This window comes from Polypterus senegalus, chromosome 1, assembly GCF_016835505.1.
Source record: "Polypterus senegalus isolate Bchr_013 chromosome 1, ASM1683550v1, whole genome shotgun sequence".
NCBI classification, from domain to species: domain Eukaryota; kingdom Metazoa; phylum Chordata; class Cladistia; order Polypteriformes; family Polypteridae; genus Polypterus; species Polypterus senegalus.
In genome coordinates this window covers 224,582,470-224,608,808 of record NC_053154.1, presented here as the reverse complement: position 1 = coordinate 224,608,808, position 26,339 = coordinate 224,582,470, and the positions used below count along the sequence as shown (strand labels likewise).

At 38.5% G+C, this 26,339-nt stretch overlaps 1 protein-coding gene across 1 annotated transcript in view; it reads left to right on the top strand.

Moving 5' to 3' along the window:
* The window catches only part of LOC120539457 (inactive carboxypeptidase-like protein X2), a 360,659-nt gene that overhangs the window by 281,667 nt on the left and 52,653 nt on the right, over positions 1 to 26,339 (top strand). The window contains exons 6-7 of the mRNA XM_039769534.1: positions 14,617 to 14,767; positions 23,723 to 23,811. Of these exons, the coding sequence (XP_039625468.1) occupies positions 14,617 to 14,767; positions 23,723 to 23,811 (240 nt within the window). The remainder of the gene's footprint in view (positions 1 to 14,616; positions 14,768 to 23,722; positions 23,812 to 26,339) is intronic.

The following is a 26,339-nucleotide window of genomic DNA, read 5'->3' as shown; positions in this document are numbered from 1 at the left end:
TCGGGCCACCCCCCCAGGCCTCTGCCCTTTGGGCCTCCTTCCACCCGACTCAGCCTCTGATAACTGGGGCCCCTTATAGGGACCGGATGCCCAGCGGTGTCCGGTAATGCTGGGCTACGGCCCGTGTGACAGGTAGGCCAGGCTGTCCTCCGGGTATCGCACGTTGCCGCAACCTACAGCATTTCCCTGTGGGACGGAAACGTCCGGGGTGGCCCCAAGGCACTGGGATGCCTCCTGGCGGTGACCCGGGCCTACAGGAAAAGGCCCCATCCCCTTTGCCCCTGGCCCCAAAGAAACCCCGGGAAGGCCCCCTGTGACCCAGGCGGGGTCGCCCTTTTCCCGGGTCCCTCCTGGCCCCCCGGCGGGTCAGCCCCTACCCCTGAAAATTATATATATATTTATATATATATATATATTTTTATATGGTGTGTATATATATATATATTTTTCCAGCAACACTCATGACAATAAAAACAATTACTTTTCCCAATCTTTACGTTATTAAAAAATGTTTCCTTTTCTTTTTACTTCCCTCCAATCTCATTTTTGTATATATATTGTAAGGACGGGGGCAAATAAGTGTTGGGGGTTTTCCCCCTTATTGTACACAAAAATATTTCTCAAAAAAAAAAGGTCAAAAAATAAAATAAACAGTTCATACAGGGCCCTCCCCGGGTGCCATTTTTTTGGGGTGGGCCGGAAGTGGAGGGAAGCTGGGGAAGGACCCGAAAGGGGGGATGGGGAAAGGGTGCGGGCAAAAGGGGGGAGAAGGGGGGGAATCCGACTGGTCAAACCAGGTTTTATGGTGTGGGAAGGTCTCTTTTTTACAAGGAAAAGGGAGAAAGTTAATACCCCGCCATTCCCGGGAATGTTTTCCCCGGGGTTTAATCAGTCCAGGCCCTCCTAATGTGGGCAAAAAATATATATATATATACAGCTATATAAAATATATATATAAAATAGATAGATATGACAAAACACTCATATCAATGACAAAACAATTACATTAACAATCATCTTACATTATTTTAAAATGTTTGTTTTCTTTTCATAACCCTTTAACACACTAATTCTCCGGGAACTGGGTATTTTTATATATATATACAAGAAAAAGGCAACTTTCCTTTCTTTTTTCACCTTTTTCCTTTTTCCCAAACCAAAGCCTTTCTCTCTTTAAAATGAGGGAACAAAATAATTTTCTTTAAATTTCCCGGGAAACATTACCAGAGGGACAAATTTGACGTTCATAGAAAAAAGTAATTTTCCACAGCCCTGTGTGCCTTTCAAAAGGGATCTACACCCAGATGATCCATATATATTTTATGATGTTAGTTCTACTTACCTTTGTGTTCTATAATTGCCGGCGACCGGGCCACGAGAGGCGCTATTGTCCCCGGGGAGACAGGAAGTACACCGTCCCTCCAAGGTTCGCTCGAGGACAGGGACAACGCATTCAAGGCCGGATGACGCGCCCTCCTGGAGGAGGACGTCCCTCTCGGGCCGGACGCTCCGCCCAGAAGTCGCACTAAGGGGGGAACTGTGGAAGACTGCCGGCTTCCGAGGCGTCCGCACCCCAGGCCGACAGGAGGAGCTCTCCGACAGCGGATCGTGCCCGAGGTCCAGCAGGGCCTTATGGACTCTGTGGTGTTTATACACAGCCCTGCTGGATACCTTGGGCGCCACCAGGAGTCGCTGTGGGGGGACTTATGGGCTCTGTTGTGCCTTATGACCGGGAGTACGCCACGGTCACGTGACAGGAAGGTATGGCGTGCTCGGGTTGAAGTAATAGACTGATTGCCCTGACCCGAAGGAATAATAGACTGCTGGGACAGGAACACCTCCGGGTCGGGGCCTATAAAAGGACGGTGCCTCAGTCCAGACACTGAGCTGTGCTGGGTGGGAGAGGAGCAAAGTGTCTGGGCGAGGAGGAGAGGTTATTGTGCGTGTTTAAAGAGATTTGTGAGGAGTGTGGTAGGTGCTTGGTGCACTGGAAGAAAATAAAAGATTCTTGGACTATTACCTGGTCTCCGGAGTTGTACCTGAGGGTTCGAGGGTGCACTACTGCCCCCTACTGCCACAATATATATATATATATATATATATATAGATATGAGAACAACATATATATATAGATAGATAGAGATATATATATATATATAGATAGATAGATATATATAGATAGATAGATATGAGAACAACACTCATATCAATGACAAAACAATTACATTAACAATCATGTTACGTTATTTTTAAAATTTTTCCTTTTCTTTTTCGTACTTTCTTTAACACACTACTTCTCCGCTGCGAAGCGCGGGTATTCTGCTAGTAATTAATAAAACTGAAATGAAAAACTAAAACTAAACGAAACTATTAAAGTAGCTGGAAAGACTAACTGAAATAAAATAATAATTTAATAAAATTTTTTTAGTTTTCGTTTTTGAATGAATATTCTTACCGTTAGTCTTTAAACCTTGTAAGTTTTAACTGTTAAACAGAATCATCCACCATGACCCGCCCGCACATATTCATCCAGTGAACGGTGGCTGTTCACACAGCATTTGCGGTGACAGAGCGAGCTGAGTGCGGGTGCGTAAAGCATAAGAAATAGAAAGCGGTTTGTGTGATGCCTTTCTTTGTGCTTGTTGTAGATCAAGATGTAATTCAAATAGCTGAAATTAGAATGTGCCGGTCAATAAAATGTTTACCATTTAGATAGAAAAGTCACGAGTAACGTTTCAGTTTACAGTAATCCCTCGCTATATCGCGCTTCGACTTTCGCGGCTTCACTCTATCGCGGATTTTAAATGTAAGCACATCTAAATATACTGTATATCACGGATTTTTCGCTGGTTCGGATTTCTGCGGACAATGGGTCTTTTAATTTATGCTACACGCTTCCTCAGTTTGTTTGCCCTGTTGATTTCATACAAGGGACGCTATTAGCGGATGGCTTAGAAGCTACCCAATCAGAGCATGTATTACATATTAACTAAAACTCCTCAATGATATACAATATGCTTCCCGCACGGTGCTCGATTGTTTGCTTGTCTCTGCCTCTATCTCACCCTCTCTGACATTCTCTGCGCCTGCTGGAGGGGCTGTGAGCAGAGGTGCTGTTTGCCTGGTGGATACGGACGCACCTCTAAGAAATGCCGCTTTATCGCTGTGCTTCCAAAAGCACAGTTATTGATTTTTTGATGGTTTGATGGTCAGTATATTCTCCAGGTTGTGCAGAACAATCTGGCATGAAATGCATTCCTGAGGGGTTTCACACCTGCATCACTATACCAACAGGTCTATCTCCATCACATTCAAACAGGCACTTACTAAAGCAACTGAAAGAGAGTATGTGCTGGTTGATGAACCTGTGCAGCCCAAATCAGTGTTAAGAAGAATGTCCCACAACCTGGGTAAAAAGAATCCAGCAAGTTCATACCTCTGACAGATAGATGATACTTTCCTCTCCCAGGGAGGATGTTGATGTCCTGTGATCCTCAGACCCACCCATACAAGAACCAATGCCACCTGCTTGCTGGTGCTGTGGACACCTGGGACATGTATGAATATTCAACCCTTCAAAGTTGAAAGAACTTGACCTGGAGCAGAGAAAATCATTCAGGGAAACAGCAGGGGCTTGGTGTGAGTGGGATTCCAGATCCCCAGCCAGTCCCAAGAGCTTGTAAAGTGACCGGAAACAGTCACCTGTCAATACAGAATGCTTGGAAGTTGGAAGCTATTGTCACCTTCACATCTGGGTCAGCAGCTAGGTAATAAAAGCACTGAACGACACCAGGGCAACTGTAAAAACATTATGCAGCCAGATAATGCACCTCCTTACAGAGGTGTAGCTGACTGGGACATGTGTGACCATGGCAACTGGAGAATCTGCATTCATGCTTGGAATGGTGGTGGACAGTTTTCAAATTGGACAGCGACAGTGGACGCAAATAGTTTGGGTGGTTGATGTCATGTTGGGACTGGACATTTTACAAAGGAAAAAGTAACTTTTGGAGCCACATTTTTATCCAAAGACATGAGCAATCTCCATTCACTTGTTACTTCCATGGAGTGCTTTCCCTGCTTGGAACAACACACTAGAGTCGCAAGAGACATCTAGTTGTGATGTACTAACTTCAGAGGCAACAAATGCAAGATCTTCTGCTTGAATAGTATGAGTGGCTTGTCCTTCAGAGAATGTAGAATGAACTCATCTGGTACAACACAAGATTGACACAGGCAACATCCATCCCATCAAACAGCACCATTGCCACATCCCACTGTCTTGTTAGGTGGCAGCTAATAAGACAATCAAGTAAATATTAGGAGACGAGATTATAGAGGTCTCAAAGTCTTCTTGGTGCTCGGTCATTATTCTAGCCCCAACGAAAGATGGCAGCTTGCAATGTTGTGTAGACTATCAGCAGATAAATGCCATCACACATAAGATTTCCCACTCACTTCCAAGAATAGATAAATCATTAGATCTAGTTGCGGGGTTCATGTTGGTTTTCATTGCCAGATCTTGAAAGCAAATACTGGCTGGTGGGACTGGACCCTGGAGAAAGAGAGAGAGAGAGTGCTCCTCTTTAATTTGATAATTTGACTTGGCACAAGTGGTGTTAAATATGTACATAATATTACTCCATTCCTGTGAGTCTCATTAATAGTTATGATGAGTCTGCTTACAGGAAAGTAGTAAATGGTGGGTATTCCACAAAGAGCACCTATGAAATCCAGACTTAGCCTCATTTTCCAATCAAAACTCAAATCAGTTCCATGAATGCAAAGTGTTTCTCGTTAACTCAAGAGGGGAATTAACAATCCATGGTCATGCACGCACTCTTAATATTTAAGCAGCCACCAAGGACTAATCATCGATAACATCTATCATAGTTCAAAAAATACAGAGGAATGTGCAGCAACTATAAATTGAGTACAGAATCTGTGACTTTAAGTGTGAAACTGATGGGATTTACGGTGTAATATTGGACAGCTTGGCAAAGTTTAATGTTTTATTTAATTGTCCTTAACTAGAAGAACATGAAACAGAGTCAATGGCATTCTTTTTGGCAGTTGATCAAGAAATATAATGCATACGCTATTAAGAAAGCAAGAGAGGCTTTGTGGCAATCTATAATAGATATATTAAATACTTAAGTACGTTATTGTTCTGAATTAGTGCATTGCATAATTAAACGTCCGTAGTATTATTCAAACTGAAAAAGTTTCCTTTAAATTGTCCTGTTTGAGTGTAACTGAACTACTTTGTGATTGTCATACTTCAGTTGTTTAAAACAGTTAAATATTTGGTAGCAATGTAAAGTGCATTTGACAGCAAGTGAAAATTTTATACCTGTACAAGAACATATTTCAAAATTAGTACAACATACGTTTATGAACAAACTAGCTGTGCTAACCATCTAAGATGGGTTGAAATCTAAGTAATCATCTCAGAGATCAGCGTTAACATTTGCAGTGCACCATGCAATGCATATATCTCTGTTATAAGTCATTTAGTATTGCATTTGTAAAATGCAATGTTAATATTTATGATGAGTCATCTATTGGAATGACAAATGCAATGCATTTTATTACTAAAAATCCTTGTGATGTGCCATCTTTTGGAGTGACAGAGACTTAGCAACTGCATGGACACCCAGACAGACACACAGACATTTATCTTTTTATTGTGGTGGATACACAATATATTGTGCATTTAGCAATCAATTAGAAAGCTGCAGCTTCTACCACTGATGCAATACCCCAATGTCCCTCCTGCTTAAGGACATTTATCCTGAACAGGGTTCTCAGGGAAGATGGAGCTTATCCTAACAATCTTTGGATGCAATGTTGGAACAATCACAGGGCAGATTGCAAGATGAACACACACACACACACACACACACACATCAGGGGTCAATTTAGTATCCGCAATCCACCCAACCTGCATGTCTTGCTATTGTGGGATTGAACTGGAACAACTGGAGCAACCAGGAAACTCATGCAGACATGGGAAGAACATTCAAACTCTACACAGGACGCATCTGGGACTCCAGTCAGTCTAATATTACACGGTGTCTAAATGCACAATACGACTGGGCATACACATTGTTGTAATTTAAATGTTTAAAAGGACTTACTTATGCACTGATGCTATGAATGATTTGTATTTTACAGTCAGTATGATGAGTTTGGGAGTTCAGTCTATTAGTCTATTGCCTATGATAATTAGGAAGCCTAAAGTACAATTTTCATAAATCTACTTTGAATAATTGCATTTTTCATAGATTCACGTAACGAAAAAAAATAAAATAAAATTGATGCAAGTGGTTTGCCCAGTAGTCAGGCATTTACTCTGGTGAGTTGACTATGTAATGCATTGCTTCAACTATCCATCCACCCCATCCATCCATCCATCCATCCATAAGACCATTTTCATATCTCATGTATCCAGGTCAGACTCACAGGGTAGCTGACGTCTATTCCAACAATCATTGGATGCGAGGCAGGAACAGTCTATCACAGGGTGAACACACACACACACAGACTCACTATGGCCAATTTAGCATTACCAAGCATTGCCATTATTAGTCTTTGGACTGTTAGGGAAAACCCATACAATCATGGGGAAAACATGCAAACTCTAAATAGGGAGCACCCGAGTGCCAGCATGCCACTATAAATACCCAAAATCTCCAAAAATTAAATATTAATTAAATTAACTTGTTCAAATATGTATGGGCAGGTCTCTGGTTATGGCAATATTTCACAGACACAAAAAAAACCCAAAATATTTCCACGACATGGTAAAACCACTGACACACATACACACACACCAATTTAGCAACACCAATTCATTTGACCTTCATGTCTTGTAAAGTGCATTTGACAGCAAGTGAAAATTACATACAAGAACATACTTCAAAATTAGTACAACATACATTTATAAACAAAATATATATTGGATTATTGGGACTGTGGGAGGAAACCCGAGCACCCAGAAGAAACTCATGCGAACAAGGAGAGCACTTGGGATGTGAACCATAATCAAAGGAACTGATCTCAACCTACAGTAGTAGGTACTGCAGTCTACTGTTTAAATTTGGTTATCCAAGGTCCAAAAGAAAAAACAAACTGCCAATGTACTTATGAGACTGCATTTGAAGTACCGTGTGCAATTTGAATAAATGTACTGCAAAAAAAAAAAAATGATATGTACATTAGCTGCAGTAAAAGCTGCACAGATTAGAACAACCAGCACATCTCAGGGCTAAAAGAGCTGAAAGTCTTGAACAGCAATACATTTATTGAAATCTGTTTAAGGCTTTTAAAATTCCCAAAAGCATTAACAGAGATATTCTACTAGAATTTTTCCAGTTACCTACTGAAACGTACACACAAGGACATAGGGAGAAAATAAGACAAGTGTTTTCAAGACCGAAATTGAGAGCTTGTTATTCATCAGAATGTAGTGAAAGGCTGAAAGAAAACACATATTCCTGTTGGTCATGTAGACAAGGTGTGCTCTTTAAACATTTCATTGAATAAAACACTAGAACGGAGAGCACTGCTACCTCATTGCTTGAGTTACCGGAGTTTAGTTCCAGACAAATTCATTGTCTGTGTAAAATATGTACACTATCCCTGAACTGGTGAGGGTTCTGTTTGGATATTCTAGATTCCTTTAATTATCTGCATTTTGGGTTAATTGCTAACTCTGAATTTGCCCAGCACATTCTGTACATGTGGAAAAGTGCCCTACATTGAACTGGCCTCCTGTCCGGGGATGGCTCATCACTCACGTGCCAGCCTCAGGGCATTCCTTACCTCCGCTTAGCTAGCGAATGAGAGAACTACTTAACAGATTTAGATCAGGTTTTTATCTATAATTTGTTTGAACATTCCATTTGATTTTGTGGCTTCTCTCTTCATGCCAAGAATCATAGTTTGCTTGCAGGAGTGATATATTCGCGCTAATCCGAGACAAACGCTACAGGCCAAGGGGAGGAGGAGGTCAGGAGTGGGGAGCCGGGCATGGCCTCCTCAATGTCCTTTATCACTATATGCGGGCAGAGCCTCGGGGCACGGCTAGTATATGAATAAAAAGAATAAAGTATTTTTTATTTGTGGTATTTAGAAGCAAGGCAGTATGTTATTGGCAAAGGAGACAAAAATAAAGGTAATTAACAATATAGTTATTTCTTTTTAGATTCAGTCAGGATTTTGTTATGTATAGCCCCATATATACATACTGTATATATAATATATCCCTACTCTGTCCCAGAGAGCCAGTGTGCACCGTGGATGGTTAAACCCTCATCCATCCAATTTCGAGTTGCTAGTTAACTCAACACATACAATTTTGAGATACTGGTGGAGAAGGAGAGTACCTGTAAATTCCAGAAGCATTTATGGAGGAACTAGCAAAATACCCGCACTTCGCAGTGGAGAAGTAGTGTACTAAAGAAGTTATGAAAAAGAAAAGGAAACATTTTAAAAATAACGTAACATGATTGTCAATGTAATTGTTTTGTCACTGTTATGAGTGTTGCTGTCATACACACACACACACACACACACACATAAACATATATACATATACATATATACATATCTACATATACACATATCTATATATATATATACATATACACATCTACATATATATACACATATCAACATACATATACACACATACATACACACACACATATACATATACACATACATACATACAGATAAATATGCATATATATACACACATACATGCATATATATATATATATACATATCTACATATATATATATATATACTGTATATAGCAAAATCCCTGCGCTCGCAGCGACGAAGTACTGCTTTTAAATTTTTATTAAGAAGAAAAGAGAACCTTTTTAAACTGAGGGAAAATATACCAATAACTATCTGTTAAGGATCTCTTTGTATACCACGTTGTCAGTTCAGCACTCCGGTTGTAATATGACCAAGCTGTGCACTGAGATTACTCTTGAGAATGCAACGTATAGTTGTCCAGGAGAAAAGCAATCTTGCCTGAAATCAATGGCAACCTTCTGTAGGGTCTGTCCCACATTGAGTGTGGAGAAACTCTAGAGACAGCGTGTGTATTAACTTGTGGATTTTTCTGTGAGTATTTGGTGGCAGCGTGACGAAGTTGCTTCCGCAAGACCGCGTTAGCTGTGGAGCTCAGCTCGGAGCATATTCTTTTCCTACCTTGTCAATTGTGTAATGCATTTTTTTAACAGGTTTGAGGCATGGAAGTGATCACTCGTACTGCGTTCAGTCAGTTCACGTGAGCTGCTCTCTTGTGTGATGTTGCGATGTCCACGGCTTTATTTAATGTTAGCTAAGACCCGGCACTTAAAAGTTTCTCGCTACAGCAATTTTAACTCCGTTACAAAGTGATCCAAAGTCTCGTTTATACCTCGTGTCTTCTCATTAAACTTAATAAAGTATTCGACGAAGGCATGACAAATGGCAGCGGGAGCGTGTCCATAAACTTAAGTTAAACTTACGGTTTACACCGTGCTTTGTTTCCGCAGTAGCTGCACTTATGAATAAGCTTGTATGCGTTTTTCTTCAGCACTCTTTGGGAGCTCTTCCTTGTTTTCTATGTACTGCGTTCATAGTCAGTTCACGTGATTACGTGGGAGGCGTGATGATGTGATACGCAACTCCTCCCCCCACGGCCATCGAGCTAAAGTCCATTACAGTGTATGGAGAAAAATAGGTTCCAGTTATGACCATTACGCGTAGAATTTTGAAATGAAACCTGCCCAACTTTTGTAAGTAAGCTGTAAGGAATGAGCCTGCCAAATTTCAGCCTTCTACCTACACGGGAAGTTGGAGAATTAGTGATAAGTCAGTCAGTCAGTGAGTGAGTGAGTGAGTGAGTGAGTGAGTGAGTGAGTGAGTCAGTCAGTCAGTCAGTCAGTCAGTCAGTCAGTGAGGGCTTTGCCTTTTATTAGTATAGATAAGGTTTAAACCTAAGACTGTACAGATGTAAGACAAAGCTTCTAACTACTGCACCACACACGTTAAAACAATAGTTTGTTAATTTCTCTGACAAACTGAAAACATTTCCTCTTAAAAACATAATATTCTCAAACCATTGTTATGCTGAGTCAGTCTTAATAATCTTAGAAAAATAAACTATGTGAAGTAATATGAACTCACAGTTTAACAATTAAGTAGGAACTTCTGTAAAGTTTCTCATTTCTGGTACCTGGCACCCCCATTGTTCCCAGCCTCTGCATTCCCAGGATCCTAATTTGATCCTTATAGAGGGAAAAGTAAACCTCTCAGTCACTTGAGGTAAGGGTGTTAGCTCTTTTTCACATAATATTCAATCTGTTGACTACAAGTAATTATGACATTGTTCACAAAAGACTCATTAACACCAGCCTAGTTTCATCTTCTTCACCCCATATTTAAACACAGCAGAGAAATGTTCACTACAAAACTGTCTCCTGAATCCATGACACAAAAGCAAATATTACAGGGGTGATCTCTAATAGCTGTAGATACTGGGTTTTACGACTGAATTCCTTTTTCTGAAGTTTTATGTATCCATTCTGGTAATCAGACACTTATTTTGAGGAGTTTTACGGTCACAGAGTTTGATTCTGATATCCATTTGTGGCAATTCTCCCTTATTTTGATGGCTAAATATTTTTGTACTGTTTTGTCTGCCATTTTGGTTTTCACGTGCACTGTCATTTTGGAGCTTCCTTTGTTAGAACAAAACTACCTTTTGTTAGGGTCAAGTCCTTTGTGGTAATGACATGACACCACAGGTTAAAAGGTCCTCCTGGAATTCACTTCCTCTTACGAGTTGTGGATTCAAATCCCTTTTCTGAATAGCTTTTATAAAAATTTTGCTAAATTAAATTTTGATTAACAACTTCTTTATCCTTGTTTTTGACCATCAGTTTTGTCTCACATTTTTTCTTTGATGCTAATACTTTTTGATCTCCTGGTATCAACCTTTTTTGGCTTTTGTCTGTTCTCCATATTCACTCTCAAACCCAATCTGGTTGCATACATTTTTACAATGGGAAAACATATTGCCTTCATGCAGATCATAAATGATAAAACTCATCATCATAATGGAAAAAAAATCTCCTCTTGTTCAGGAGACTTCTTTTTGAGCAGTTTTGAGCAGTGGCACCACTGTCTTTAATAGGATTAATTGTTATAATTACATTTTTTTTGTATTTTGTATAAATAACAAATATAACTAACTGAAGATAAAAAAATTTAACTTAAGCAAAAGATCTGAATTTCAACCTAACAGTAAGAGTTCAAATAGCACATCATATTAAATTTTTTTCTCCACAAAAATGTCTACTACAGAACAAATATTCCGTTTTTATGTATGTCATCATCCTTTGTGTATTACATTTTCAGCAAGGAAAGGTATATTTTTTATGATCCAGAACTTATTTCTTTTACAGAGAGCAAATGACCGAGCGAGTGTACAAAGTTAGTTGTGAATTTCTTCTAATAAAAATACATTTAAATCATTAAAATTATTATAACTCAATCTCAGATAATAGAAAACAAAGTTGTACATGAAACCTTGAGCCATGCCTAGCCCTAAACCTGATACTTTATCAGGTGCTGTAGAGTTAGGATAGCCAACCATAAGCTGTGCAGACAGTGTCATGGAAGAACCTTCCTCTGTCTTCAAAGAAGACAGTTCCAGAGCAGATGAGAATGCTGGACTTTACTACCTCCTCCTCCAATCAACTAACACCACCAGTAATTTCTGAATCATGTCGATTCTCCCATTATTCTGAACATCACTTCATTAACAGGGATATTGAGTGGATTGTCCTACTGATCTTAGCTCTGTTTCATAGGTGTGAGATGTGATTGGGCTTTCCCATCAGTTTATCTTCGCTTTCTGGATGGTTGTTGTTATTTACCTCATTCTAACCTTGGAAAATTACTTTCGTATCCTCTCTAAGACGAGGCAGACTTCATGGGCTTAAGCTTTAAGTTACATTTAGTCAACCCTTGAGTTAATTTCAGTCCTTTTCCTTATGCTTAATAATATATTCTGTTATAGCTTCATATGTGTATACTTTGTGAAAACCCAGGGCACTCCTGCTGCCCCAACCCGACTCAGACAGGCAGAGAAACGAGCTCCAGCACAGCACATGTTTTATTTACAAGAGGGGAAGTGCTTTTCCCTCGCTAGCAGCACAGTGTAAGCACCAAGCACACCAATACACAGTTCCTTCTTTTCTTTCTCTCCTTTCCGCCTCCACTCCTCCACTGGCAATCTTCAACCCTCTTCCTCCTGACTGGACCCTGAATGGAGTGAGACAACCCCTTTTATGTTAGACCTGGGAGTGCTCCAGATGCGTCATCAGGGTTAACTGCAATTACTGCCAGGTGTGATGGAAACCCAGTATAGCAGGGCTCTGCCATCTGTGTTGCTCCCCCTAGTGGATCAAACAGAACCCAACAGGACAGCATTAAACTTCAACTCCCAGTGTGCCCTGTGAGAATCCTTGGTGTCACAGCCACTTGGGGGGCTGCCCTCTAGCATCCTGGGAAGGTAGTGTCTTGTGGATGCTATCTCCCCATGTCCTTCCAACAAGCTGGCATCCTGGGTAGGTAACAACTTTGGCCGTCCATCAGAACTTGTAATAGATTGTAAAAGATTATTTTATATTAACTAAAAATTATATAACAGTAACTAGGCAAGTTTGTTGGTTTGTGAAATTAAAATTAGAATTGAGGAATTAGAAATGAGGGCAAAAGGTCAGGGTTGTGAAGTCTGTATGTTCCTGTTCTGTTGTCTTGAACTGCTACAAACAATACCAAGTCTAAGAGCCAATATATCAACGGGAAGCTTTTGAACAAATATAAAAATCAATGAACATTCATTTTACAAAAAACACTAAAAGCAGAATGAGTTCCTAAAGTCTAACAGCATGTAAACATTGTACTACTATTTTAAAAAATACATAGAACCAACTTTATTAGCTATAAAGTTCTTACATCATATATCACAGGTAGGTTAACAAAACAATTACAGTATAAAAGATAAGATGGAAAACTATCTACAGTCTACAAAAGCATTAGTGGGTGGTCAATGTAATTACACTGGACTATGTGATATTACATAGCTTGACTTTCAAAAACTTTAGAGAAAATACTGAATTACAGGACATCTTATTAAACGAGGAATGGTAGAGGTTGTGAGAGCAGAGGGCATATTTTTGTTTTTCAGGATTAGTCGTGGTATTATACCCTGCTGAAAACATTAGATGTCTATGAAATGTCAGCTACACTGAATGTCCAATTCCTTTCAAAACTGTTCTTATCAATGTTTACTATCTTGCCCTTGAATGTAAGTGCTTGTTGCCTTTGGCTTTCTCTGTTCCTTGTTATAGGGACATATCTTGGCCTGCTGTTGTTCCAAGATGAGAATGTTTTTTTCATAAAAGATGTCTTAAAAACATGTACCACAACCTGACAGAAAGAATGTTTCTCAGCATCACTTATGATCAATTTGTGGGTAATATTTTCAGTTATACTTGAAATGCTTCAAAAGTCAATACTAATTAAGTATGTCTATTTTTTCTTAATGCATTACATATTTTCCAGATAACCTTAAACTGTTTTGCCAAGTCCTAGTTACTTTCTCATTTGTATTTATGATTGATTCAAGTGTAAATAAAACAGTCATAAAACACAAGTAGCCTTAATTTTGTATATTAAATTTCTATACTGAACACTATCCCAAATCACTTTTCAAATGTAGACATGTCGCAGAGTGGGAAATTAACAAGGATTCATGTAGTTTTAAGTCTAATGCCTTATCCATTAGCATTGCTTTTGAATCTATTTGATCGTTTAAGTAAACTGGATTTAGGAATTAAAACTTCCCTGAATCATTTATAATATACATGAATACACATGGGCATAATTCTGATTACTGTTAGTAGACACATTGCTTTGCTATGCTTTTTTGTTTTTTGCTCTCAATAAATTAGTCTTCAAAACATGAATGTTGTGATTTGGCTGTATAATTACAGCACTTGAAAAAAAAATTTACTTACTGTTTGCTATTATTTGTGGTTATAGAATGAATTACGTATTGTTACTATTGTTCTCTTCACCGGATTTTGAAACGCTTTAATAAAGAGCATGTCAGACATTGGCACTTTTAATAAAATGAACCATCTCCTTGACTTTAGTTGCTGGGAAAATAGGTCAAATTCTGAACAGACTGAATTTTAAACATGAAATATTTTAACTTCTTACTTTTTAAATTTTAACATTTTAAATTAACATAAATTAATTTTATTTTTTTCACAAGAACTCCTGTTTAACCCTTAAATGTGTTTATCTCTCCAAATGTTGTCTTTCTAAGTGAAAAGAAGCAAGTAATAATTTTGGTTTGATGTAAAGTGGCAGTCTTTATAAATTTTAAAAGTCTGATACAGTCAAATCATTAAAAGCAACATTGAATATTTACCTAGAAAAGTCGTGTTTCCACTTTCATTTAATAAATACAATTTTAAGGTGATACTGACAGTTGATGGAGCTTTCAATTTTCTTTTCCCCATACATATTTTTAGATATTTGAAGGAAATCATGAAAAAGAAGTGCCTGTCCTTAACGAGTTCCCAGAGGCTTTGGTTGCCCGATATATTCGTATAAATCCAAGATCTTGGTATGAAAATGGAAGCATTTGCATGAGGGTGGAGATCTTAGGCTGCCCCTTACCAGGTAATTTATGAACAAGTTAAATGCAATAAAGATAATCAGGTAAGAAAATATTATAAACAAATTCTTTGAACAAAATAACATACAGTAAAATGCAAAACTTATAAAATGGTGTTTTTTTTCAAAGACTGCTCATTTTGTAGGGAAGAACCTATTAGCCAGGGGTGTTTGGTGAAGAACAGAAGTAATCTTATTCAATTAATGGTAAATATAAAACACAATAACACTAGATTTTTTTATTTTGTATGATGATAAATGTATTTCATTAATTAGGTTCCACTCCTTTATAGAAAAGTATCGTATCTCAGCATATGTAGACTGGTAATATAAAGCTGTCTCCCAGATAGGATCTATGCTGTCTATTCAGCTGAAGGTAAAATGCGCTCCCGCGCCTGAAGTCACATGCCTTTTCTCAGCCAGGAGTTGTTTTAACCTTTTGCCATTCTTCTTATTCCATTCATTCTCTTTCTTTTTCTGTTTCTCTCTCTGCACATCCCAGACTGACTCCTCATCTTTATGTAGAAGTAAATATCTTTTGTCCTTCTTGGGGACTTAGCAACCAAACACAGAGATCACATATCTCTAGCAGTGCCTTTATTTCTGTACTTTCATATGAATAAAAGGATGCAAAGTCAATCTAAATGTTCAGATACATATATATGCATGTATTGCAAAGGGTTTAACCAATCCTCTGAGTTGCCCCCATCTCAGGTCTGTTATTGAAGTTCCACCATCATCCTAGTGGGGGTAGTGTCACTGCTGGGAACAGAGCATGGAGCACTGGAGAGGTTGGGGACTGCACTGTGGATCATGAAATTGGCCACCGGTGAGGAAATCCTGATGTAGGGAAGAGATGTCTGTGAATTACAATTGAGCATCTTACTTTGAGCCCCTATGCATGACCCTTGAACAATAGAGAAAAGCCTTCTAGCAGCACAAATTTTGAAATAAGAAATAAGTGTGTGGTTTCACCATCAGCATTCAGGCCCTCACCATGTTAGCAGCACTGGCAAAAACTCATATTAATGATGATTTTCACCCAGCATAAGATGGTCAGAGATATCAACACTAGTTAGCAGATCCCCAAAACTTGAATGTTCACCTACCGAATACAACCTCCAGAATAGCTGTATTGATTTTGTGGCAACACAGTATATTTCACTTAAGAGAACACCAATACTAGCAGATTTACAGCCTATTAGAGGAGCACATATAAAACATTATTTTGTTGTAATAAGGGCAGCAACAAAATAGATCTAGTCTAGCACTGTATCAACACTGGCAGTGCTACTCCAATTCATTTTTGTTCACACTACCTGTCACCTGCGAAATGCCAGATAGGAGAAGAAAAGATCTGAGAAAAAACTGTGACAGGTGTGATTAAACCATCTTTGACTATGTTGGCAGTTCCAGCTGTCCTAGGCAAGAAAATGGTTGACAGCTGGCACTTCTGTGTCAAATGCAGGTAACGGAATGCTGAATGCTGTCTCAGAATGATGAAGGCTAATGAAGTAGATATGCCAGCTTCTCAGATCCAGAAGACTCACACCATTCTGCTACACCCTCAAAGGAATGATCTTTGGAGAAATTTAACAGGACTCTGGTCACCTAGTTCGCCATCTTAATGTCTGCGCATGAGAAGGACTAGGGCCAGCATCTCCTGCTGTTCTGTAGGCTTATCATTCTGCTGTGCAGGAGGTCACCAGCTTCAAACCTGCTACGCTGAAGCTTGGGAGGGAGCTGAGTATTTGTATAACCCTGGCTTTCAGGACACCCGCTGAGCATGACATCAGCACAACTCCAGGACACCAGTTCATGCAGTAGATTTTTGAGGTCCTCCACACTACCTCAGGGCTGTCTGATGAATGGTAGCAGCCAGCAGAAGATGGCATGCAACAGCTACTACCAAGAAAGCCCACTATATCCTGGTGATCTAGTGTGAGTGTACAACCCTCAGTGGAAAAGGGGACTGGTCTGTTCACCATCCTAACTCAGTTGTCCGAGATAGTGTATTGGGTAAAGGCAGGATGCAGGGAAGTGATGGTTTAACTCATGCAACTGGCCACATATTACCACTAGGTAGAAAAGATTTTGCCACCCAGCAATATAGTGTGCAACACCTCTGCTTCAGTCCATTACCTTCACCAACTACAGCTGTGTCGTGTTAAACTGGTCATATAACTGCAGCAGGAGAGAAGACCACTCCTCCATTTCAAAGACTTTGTTCACTGCTCTGAGGAGTTGGGAGTTGGGAGTGGTTGCTGGGAAAGCTGCCCAATTGGAGCTGTGGAGCAAAAGTAATTCAAACAGCAGAGGGCAGAGGCAGGAGATAAAAACAGCAGTATTGCCAAGACCGGAATATTGGTCTAAACAAGCTGACTAATATTCAGATGACCATCTACACAGCCAGCGACAGGGGAGACTATAAAAAGGCCAACCTACAACAGAAGTTTTGTCAGTATCTAAGTGTGGCAAAGTAATCAGTGCTTCTAAAGATATCAAGCTAATTAAAAGAGTGACAAAATGAGCCTAAGTTCACTGGGTCAGCGCTGGTTATCAGTGCAAAGTAGTACAATACTGTTACATCCCAAAGGCAGCAGAAATTGTTGTTATATACTGTAGATGAGCCAGACCCATTGGAACTACACAGTCATCATGCACTTTACCAGGCCAACACTGGACACTTAATATGTAACGTAAATCTTTTAATAATTGATAGGGATGATGCTCATAAATGAATAAACTATTCATGAGTGCACTTTAATTGTATTTGGCACTTATCATGTGTGCAACTTTTAAAGCTTTTATAGTATTTTTTACCAAATTAACAAGCCCCCTTTTGATGGCAGAGTGATAAACTATTAATTCTACTACTGCATTGTGTCGTATATCTGCTATTAGATGACATATATGTTGTCATATGCCAAAATAGGAAATAAAAATCAAATATAGTATATATAGATTTTCCTTGAGCCTGCCTGAAGATAATGTTCCATGCAAGGTTGCACAGGTCCGGTGTCTAAGTGCTAACTGGAATAAGTGTCAGACACAAAGCTGGGAACGTTTTTTATCATAAAGTCATGCCTAAAAATATTTTTTACTTTAAAACCAAAAGTAGAATCAAACTTCAGGGTCAAAACCAAGTATACTCCAAAGCTGGAGAAACATAATAAAAACCAAAAATTGGAATTTTAACAAGAAAAGCAAAATGCTTCCTCAATTACTGAACAAGGTTGAAAATGTTCATACAGACAAGCTTCCTGGGCAGCAACCACTGACCACCCCAGAAAAAACAAAATGCAAGCAGACTATAGGCAGAACAAAGGAAGGCAGATGGCAGAGATTTGTATTACTGACTTCCAACTTCAGAATCCTGTCTGGGTTTGAATCCTGTTGTGTGTTAAGTTAAAGGAATACATCACTAAAAATGATATTTTTTATAATGTTACTTAGCCCATGTAGTTTGTAGTGATGGCTGAGAAAAATTTTAATCTGTGTTTTAATGCAGAACAGAACTAACAAAGTTTATGCTTTAATAGAAGCATGTGGTGACCAATGCTGAACATTTGAAAACAATATGAAAACATGCACAAAAAAATTTAATGTCCCTCGTGCCACATAATCCAAGTCAAGCCATCCAATCCTGTACTCAAAATGTGCAAAATGCATACATTTATTGCTAAAATATTAAATCAGTTCCTCCAGTTAAATAAAAGTAGTCCTCAGCTTGGAAGCCCTTTCAAGACTCACCTTTTCCTTGATACATTTGCAAAAAGTTCTGTCTTCATGCATGTATTGGTCACGTTTTGATTATAAGACTTGAGGACCTGATGTGGATAATGCGACACGAGTAACGTGTGGTTTTTCTTATTTTTCCATGGACATTATGATGCTATTTGTTTTTAACCAGCATTAATTACCACCACATGGGTGCATTAAAGCATAAACTTGTTAGCTCCATTCTGCATGAAAACATGAGATGAAAATTTTTCTTGGCCATCGCTACAAACCACATGGGATAAGTAACATTTAAAACTGTGAGTATTCCTTTAACTGGTTACATTAAATTTGTCAGATATGAGTGAGTATAGCTGTGTGTACAAGTGTGACAAGTGATGTAGTGGTATGAATTCTGGACCTGGCTTGCTCCTGATATTGCTTAATTGGGTAAAGTGAATCCAGAAAATGAAAAGACAGATCATTGTTTGAAATAAATTAGTTCTATCAGAAGCAACTCTTTGGTTTAATGTATAGAATATCTTTATTGCCTTTGTAATGTTCTCATTAATGCAGTTGCAGATTTTTTTCAGATTTTTATACTTACGGGTGTGAGTATTTAATAAATAGGTTTTGATTGTAAATGTTTTACCAATTACCAATAAACTTACTTTTGCTCTATATTATATTAAGCTTGCATTTCTGACAAAGCTACTATCTTCAGCACTGTGCCCTTTGCAGTTTAATCAGGAAAGCTTGACCATTTGCATTTTAAGAAATCATACCACTTGTAACCCAATAAATCTGCTTTGACAACCACCCATATTAACCCAGTTATTCATCTATAACTTTCTGGATACTCATTAAAGAGTAGCAATTTATTTTTCTTTCTTTCAGCTCTTGTTATGAGAGACAGTGCATCAACTGTTTGTTTTTCTCTCAGAAAATATGCATGGGATCTTTTTTTTTTTTGTTTTTGTAAAAACCTACCCTGCCAAAAAGCTGTCTAGCCATCTATTTTCAAAACCTTACAATCTGCTTCAGGGTTGTGGAGACAGAGTTACAGCTGTATATTTCTTCACTTTAAATTGATTTTTCTATGGTATATAACAGATTTGTATGCCTCATTAGTGAAGTCTCATTATTAGAGAACTTTTAATAGCTCCTTTTGTTATGGTTTCTTCTATTTCTGTCAAATCCAAAAGTGGTGCATATTAGTTTAAATTGTAACAAATAAATTGAGTGAGTTTTGGTGTGTGAGTGAACGGGCTCCCTGCAGGTTTTGTGCCTCTGTCATGCCAAATGCTGCAAGAGAGGCTCCAGCAGCCACGATTCTTCAATGAAGTAAGCATTTACAAAGAATGGATGAACAGGTAATATCAGTTTATTCACAAACTTAAGGTAGAAACAAATTCAACTAATATTTTTTAGTCTATTCTAACCTGTTCTAAAGAGGGTTGCATACAGAACTTTGCATCTTTGAACACAAGCTCTGTATAGCTTATGAAATCTTGTCTATGTTTTGGATAAATAGTTGCTGGGCCTTAGTCCTTTATACACAGTTAGGAGCCACAAGGCAACTGTGTCAATTTTTCCCATGACCAAGAAGCAAGCTTCAGCCTTAGACTGAATCATAAAGCACCTTTACTGATAGCCGTCACCACAAGCAGAGCAGAAGTGTAGCAGTACACCTCTATAAAAGCAATGAGATCATTTCTCATCAGAAAAGTGAATATGTAGATTAAATATGTTCAAACGAAAACCCAGTCAACAGGCTTTCTAATGACATGAGAATTACAATTGACATGAAATTTATTAAATACCAGTAACGGTGCACTGCACGATAACGTGCAGTGAATACACTTGATTTATAGTTTTCATACTCTTTCTCTTGACGTTTAGCATTTGTTTGTTCAGAGGTTGATGCCCTTGGTGCTTCCAGAGCAGCTCTTCTTTTCTCCACCCTAGCGACCCGCCTCTATTGTTCTTTCATCTGCATCTTTTCGTGTTAAAACTGATTATGTCAGTGTTGGTGTTGCAATTAGTTAGTACATTTTCCATAATTTTTCAGTTAAGCTGGCACTTAAGTCTTCAATCTGCCTCAAGAATGATTTAAGATATGAAGAGTGACAGCGAAAGTGGTAGGAATGAAAACGGCGCCCGTAAACATGCACAGCATGGCCGCCCTGCAGGCCGCTGCTGAGAGTTGATTCAACAATAAAATAAAATAAAAATAAAAGGAGGAATAACCTTGGAGGTCAATCCTCACCCCGTAAGCAGATAGTAGACATTACATAGTATATGTGTACCAAATTTCAGGTCAATAGTTCAAACGGTTTGCGAGCTATAGGTGATTTAAAATCCTGGACAGACAAACGGACAGCCATGGTAGCGTATTATATAAGAAGATATAAAAATTTACTGAACTACATGACAGAAGCAGCAGCTCAATTTAAAACAGTTCTCATGACACTTGTAACAAAGTAGCAAAATGTTCTTAAACAAAATAAACAAGACATATTTATATTGGAACTGGATTGGATTGGAATTGGAATAACAGATAAAATCCTTGAATGAGTGCGGATAAGCAGCCAAGGTCTTCAGGGTCTGCAGGCAAATATGGGATGCTTGACATTTCTAACTGCAGCTGCTAGTGAGTTGAAGTCTGAGCCATAAAGATTAGAATAAAGAAAAGTTAATTTTAATGTCTCATAAAATCTACCACCACCACACCATTGACATGAAAGTGACTCTGAGGCAAGTTATGAAAACAGAGATGACTCTTAATTAGGAGGCATGAATAAAAGGTATTTGGCTGTATAAATAAGAATCTGCTTTAAAATTGGTGATGGGAGAAAGACGTTCAGTTGATGTGGAGTTTGAACATTCTCATTTTTGTGTGGGTTCTTCTACACGCTGTTCTGTTTTCTTCAATGTCCTAAAGACATGCAGATTAGTTTTATTTGTGTCTATACTTTTTCTTATTTTTGTGAGTGTAAATGTGTCCTGTGATAGGCTGGTGTCCCTTACAGGGTTACTTCCTGCTTTATACTTCAATGACAGGCTCTGACCCCGTAATTGTACAATCCCTTTTCAGTAAATTGATGAATGGTGTGAGTAGGTAAGGGTGGTTGTTTTGCATGATTTCACCTCTTTGTTAGTGTTTCCCAAATGTAATAAAAGCTTTTGCATGTTTTATCAACACATTTTTTTCAGGATTGGTAGTGGAAGGGGATTACGTTACAGTATAACAGATACAGTAACTGTAAAACTCTAAAGAAGCATCAGCCAGATATTACAAAGATGAGCTCACAGGTGGCAGACTGCAAGTAATTTACAACATAGATGCATTTTTATTGTTTTTAACTAAATATGCATTCACACTTCTGCACCCTGTCTTATCTGTAATCAATCACTATATCACCCAAATACACCACAAAAGAGTTTTCTTCTGTCCTCTGATCATGTATCCAGCTGGCTTCTGTTCCTTTGATGAATGTCGGCAACTATATTTCCAGACTGCTAAATAATTTGTGTATAAGATCATTAATAAAGCCCTGTCTGGCGTGAATCCCTTCTTGATTAACATCCAGGTTTTAGTTCCTAGACATTACTGTGCATTCCAGTAAAATTCTTTGTTGGCTTTGCAGCAGGGATAGGAAACAGAGTTAAAGTATGGCTAAAGGCCACTTCATCACGCTACTACTTATTTTACTGTTACCTGCATCAATTTACAATTTCCTGAGCAGAGAAATGGAACGCTTCGTTTCAGTTAACTTGGCATTCACTCTCAAAGATTTTCTTTTTTCTACATTAAAGAGAAAAAATTGTATTCACAAAACTCCATCTCTGATTTTCTTTCATTGCTGTGTGAGAAACAGTTGTTTATCTATTTTTCCTCACAGTCTCTGTGTGAAGGGCCTGGCACTAGCATGATCAAAGTGAGAATAAATTCACTATGACTCAGGCTGCTCCACAAATTAATGTGTAATCAAGCTCTTTTAAAAATGTTAGCAGCTTGTGCGTCTGTGCAATCTTCTTCAGTTGGCTAATATCATTTAATAGTCACAAAGAAATTGGTATTGTAGTAGTTGCTAATGCCTGTCAGTTTCAGAGCCCTGGGTTCAGATGCCAAACCGGTGATTAACACATTGTTCACTTGCTGTGGTTTTTCTCTGGGTATTCTGGTTTTCTTCTCACATCACAAAGACTTGTGTGTTAGGTCAAGGACTGTCAAGAACTTAGTTCATGATTTATACTCAGTGCCAATGGGGCTCTCACATCACTAAAGTAGAATAAACAGAAGGGATGAAGAAAGGGTAAATAATGGCTGTAATATTCACAAAATTCCCTGTGAATGCAAAAGGGTGTGAGGACTATGTCTGATATAGGTACATATGTGGTAACTCCTTTTGATTAACTGTTTAATTTTTAATGAGCAGTGTATACGGGTAATTAATGCTGAGCTAACAATGTAGCCTTCATTTTTCTTCCTAAAATACAAGATTGTTTTTAAGTACAATTATAAACATTTTCAAGTTAAGCTTTATAATATTCTCATTGAATTAGGGGACACTTCCTATTTTTGGATACTATTATATTGTGTCATGTCCATTTGCTTGTGCATTCAAAAATATTAGTGGACACACATATAAATAGGACCACTTCCCATAAAAAAAGAAAGAAGTCATTAAATCGGCTGCATTTAATGTTGATGATATGGGCATTTTTTTAGTTATTTTTTTTGACAGCTGTTGTGCAAAACAAATGTTTCTCTGCTCATTTGACATCAATGAGTGGGTGTATAAAATAGGAAATAACCTTCTTGAATGATACCATCTGAAATACTTTTTTTTTAACTTGAATATGAAACTACTGTATTAGTTTACACTTGCTAATTTATTACATTCAGCATCTGTGTTTTACATATGAAGTGAAAGATTTTAAAATGTGCAGCAATCATTGATGTGATAGTTTTTAATAGAAAGATTAAAAATAGCCACCTGAAATGTGTTTTTTTTTTTCTATTACTACAGTACATTGTTTGCCTGAAATATTGTTTAGCAATAGCGTTTCTGGAGTTTGATCACTCAAGGACAGGTTAATATCATGGCTGTTGTCTTACATAACAAGAAATATGTTGGCATTAGTGGAAAAATTAAAAAAAGGCTTTAAAGTTTGTATTTATGCCATACTCGTATTTTTACAGATAAAAGTTTTGTTGTTTTTTGTTTTCTTTAGATCCAAATAATTATTATCACAGAAGAAATGAAATCACTACCACAGACAATCTGGACTTCAAGCACCACAGTTACAAAGAAATGCGGCAGGTATGCTGTCTGTTCTAGTAGATAGAGTTGAATAATGTAATAAATACAAATGGATAGTCACTTGGAAACGTACAAGGCATGTTAAGGAATTTGTATATTGGAATATGTGAGTAAAACTGGAAATAAGAATATATCCAGTCTGGTTGTGTTCACGCACACATACCCACTCATATACATGTACCGTATATTAGACAAATTAAACAAAGATGATAAAGATGAAAGAGTGTTGGTGGCCCGAGTTGGAAAACCCATTTATTTGATGTGAGTTTTCAGATTGGAGTAGTGTGTACAATGCAAAATAGCAGTAAGTAAAAAGTTGAATAGCTCAAATTCAGTCAGCACAGTCTGTGGAAAATTCTGGATAACCATATCTAGTGCTTAAGTCTGGTAGATTGTCAAAGATTCAGATTCTGGGTTGATGGGCAGAAAACATGATGTGGTGGACAATGTCCTGGAAATGAATTCGGCTTTAATAAATTCTGGTCCAGATATCAGAAATGAAAGGATTTTCAGAAGTAATTGTTTTGGATATACACAACAAGTTATAATCAATGCCTGCTGGCTTATCACTGTACAAGAAAATTGTCCTAAGGTTGTCCAGACTCTTTAAAGGTGGGGTGGGTATTAGCAGTGTGGGCAACTGGGGGCTCTAGAAGGACGAAATCAAACATTTTCAAGACAATTCATGACCTCAGAAGTGATCTCCAGACCTGTCCTGAAAGTAGTATCTGGCCAAGCTTTTAGGGTCCTTTCCATCATGGTACCCACTAGACGCTGTAGTTGGGAGTTGAATAGCTGGCAAAGGCTCATCTCCCAGGAAGATGAGTGAACATTGTGGTTGCAGGAAAAGAAAGCAAAAGTATACAAAAAAATTTTCATTGTGGTAGTTAAAGTGGAACATGGACCAGCCACCCTACATGGAAAGGTAGGGTTCATACATACAGTAGTTCAGGTGGACCATAAAAGGCACATGTCTTTAATTTTTTGTTGTGTTATTTTTATATGCCTTCTGTATTACCTACACCATACACTAATTTCTGCTAATACAACTGTTTTCTATTTTAACTCGGCTTTCTTGTTGTTTCTGTGTTTGGGAAGAGTGGACACCGGCATATGTGGATGATTCTGATTTGGGATTTAACTCTTATATCTAAACATAAGCCTCATTATAAATCATGAAAGTACTCTCAGTTTATGCACTCTAAACTACATGCTTTATGACTTAACTGCACTTAAGTTGAGAAACACAACAGCTCAACATGAAGGAGTCTCTATTCAAAGTTAGCTGTAATATGGTCTGGGAATGTGTCTTAGTAGTAGGTCAGATAAAATGTGTATGATTCTAATAAGAACACATATTTCTTTAGAATCTGTTTTTTTTTATTTTAATGCTTGTTTGTACTGTGTCACACATATATTAAGTTCACTGTAAAATTCAGCTTCATGACAGTTATTAAATTATAGACTACAGGAGAAAAAATGGAAAACCAGTATATTCAGTTTCACAGTTTGAATAGTAAAAAGAATCTATACATTGTGGAACGTGGCCCGGGCACAGACAGAAGGACAACGGTTTATCACCCAACACACACGTTTATTCTGTACAATATTTACAACAGTTTATAAGTCCATGCACAAATCCAGTGCCTCCAGCACCAATCCCCCAAAGTCCAGGCCTCTTTTCCCAGTGCCTTCCTTCTGGCCGCCTCCACTCCTCTCTCTCTCTCGTCTCTCGTCCACTTCCACCCAACTCTTGACTTCGAATGAAGGGAGGTGGCCCCTTTTATAGCAGCCCGGATGGGCTCGAGCTGCTCTCCAACACTCCACTGTGGACACTCCCCTGTGTGGCGGAAGTGCCAGCTATGCATCTGGAAGCCCTCCGGGTGTCCCCAGTCTTCTTCCCCCCAGCACTTCCTGGTGTGGCGAAAGTGCTGAGGTCCAGGGTTCTTCAGGCACCAGGGCGCCCCCAGGCGGTGGCCACAGGCCCCTACAGGGTTGAGCTTCCAAGCTCTGCACCCGTGGTCCCCAGTTCAACCAGGGTTGTTGCCCCCTCGTGATCTGGAGGACGCGCAAGCCCTCCTCCGGTCCTCCTGGGCGTCCTGGCTGGGTACCACCCCCAGCCGCGTGCCACAACATTTAAACATTCATCCTTTGCCTATGTGGGTTCTCTTTTCTTCCGAAAGATTGATTTGTAAATTGAACCAATATGAATTAGTATATGTATATCTCACGATAGACTTACATGATGTACCTCTAATAGATATTCATTACATAGTTAGCTCCTGCCTTGTACTCAGATCTTTTATGGAGGTCTCTGGCCTATCATCACCTTCTATTGAAATATTCTGGTTTGAGAAAGGAACAAATGAAAGAATGTTGTTCATTTAACCATGGAAACAGTTTTGATTTATTTATTTCAGTTTGTTCATCTATTACAGCGTTTTTCAACATGCTTTCTAATTACTATTACATTGTTACATTAATAATTTATGCTAATTCAGTCATATGGACAATAGTTTAAAAGTTTA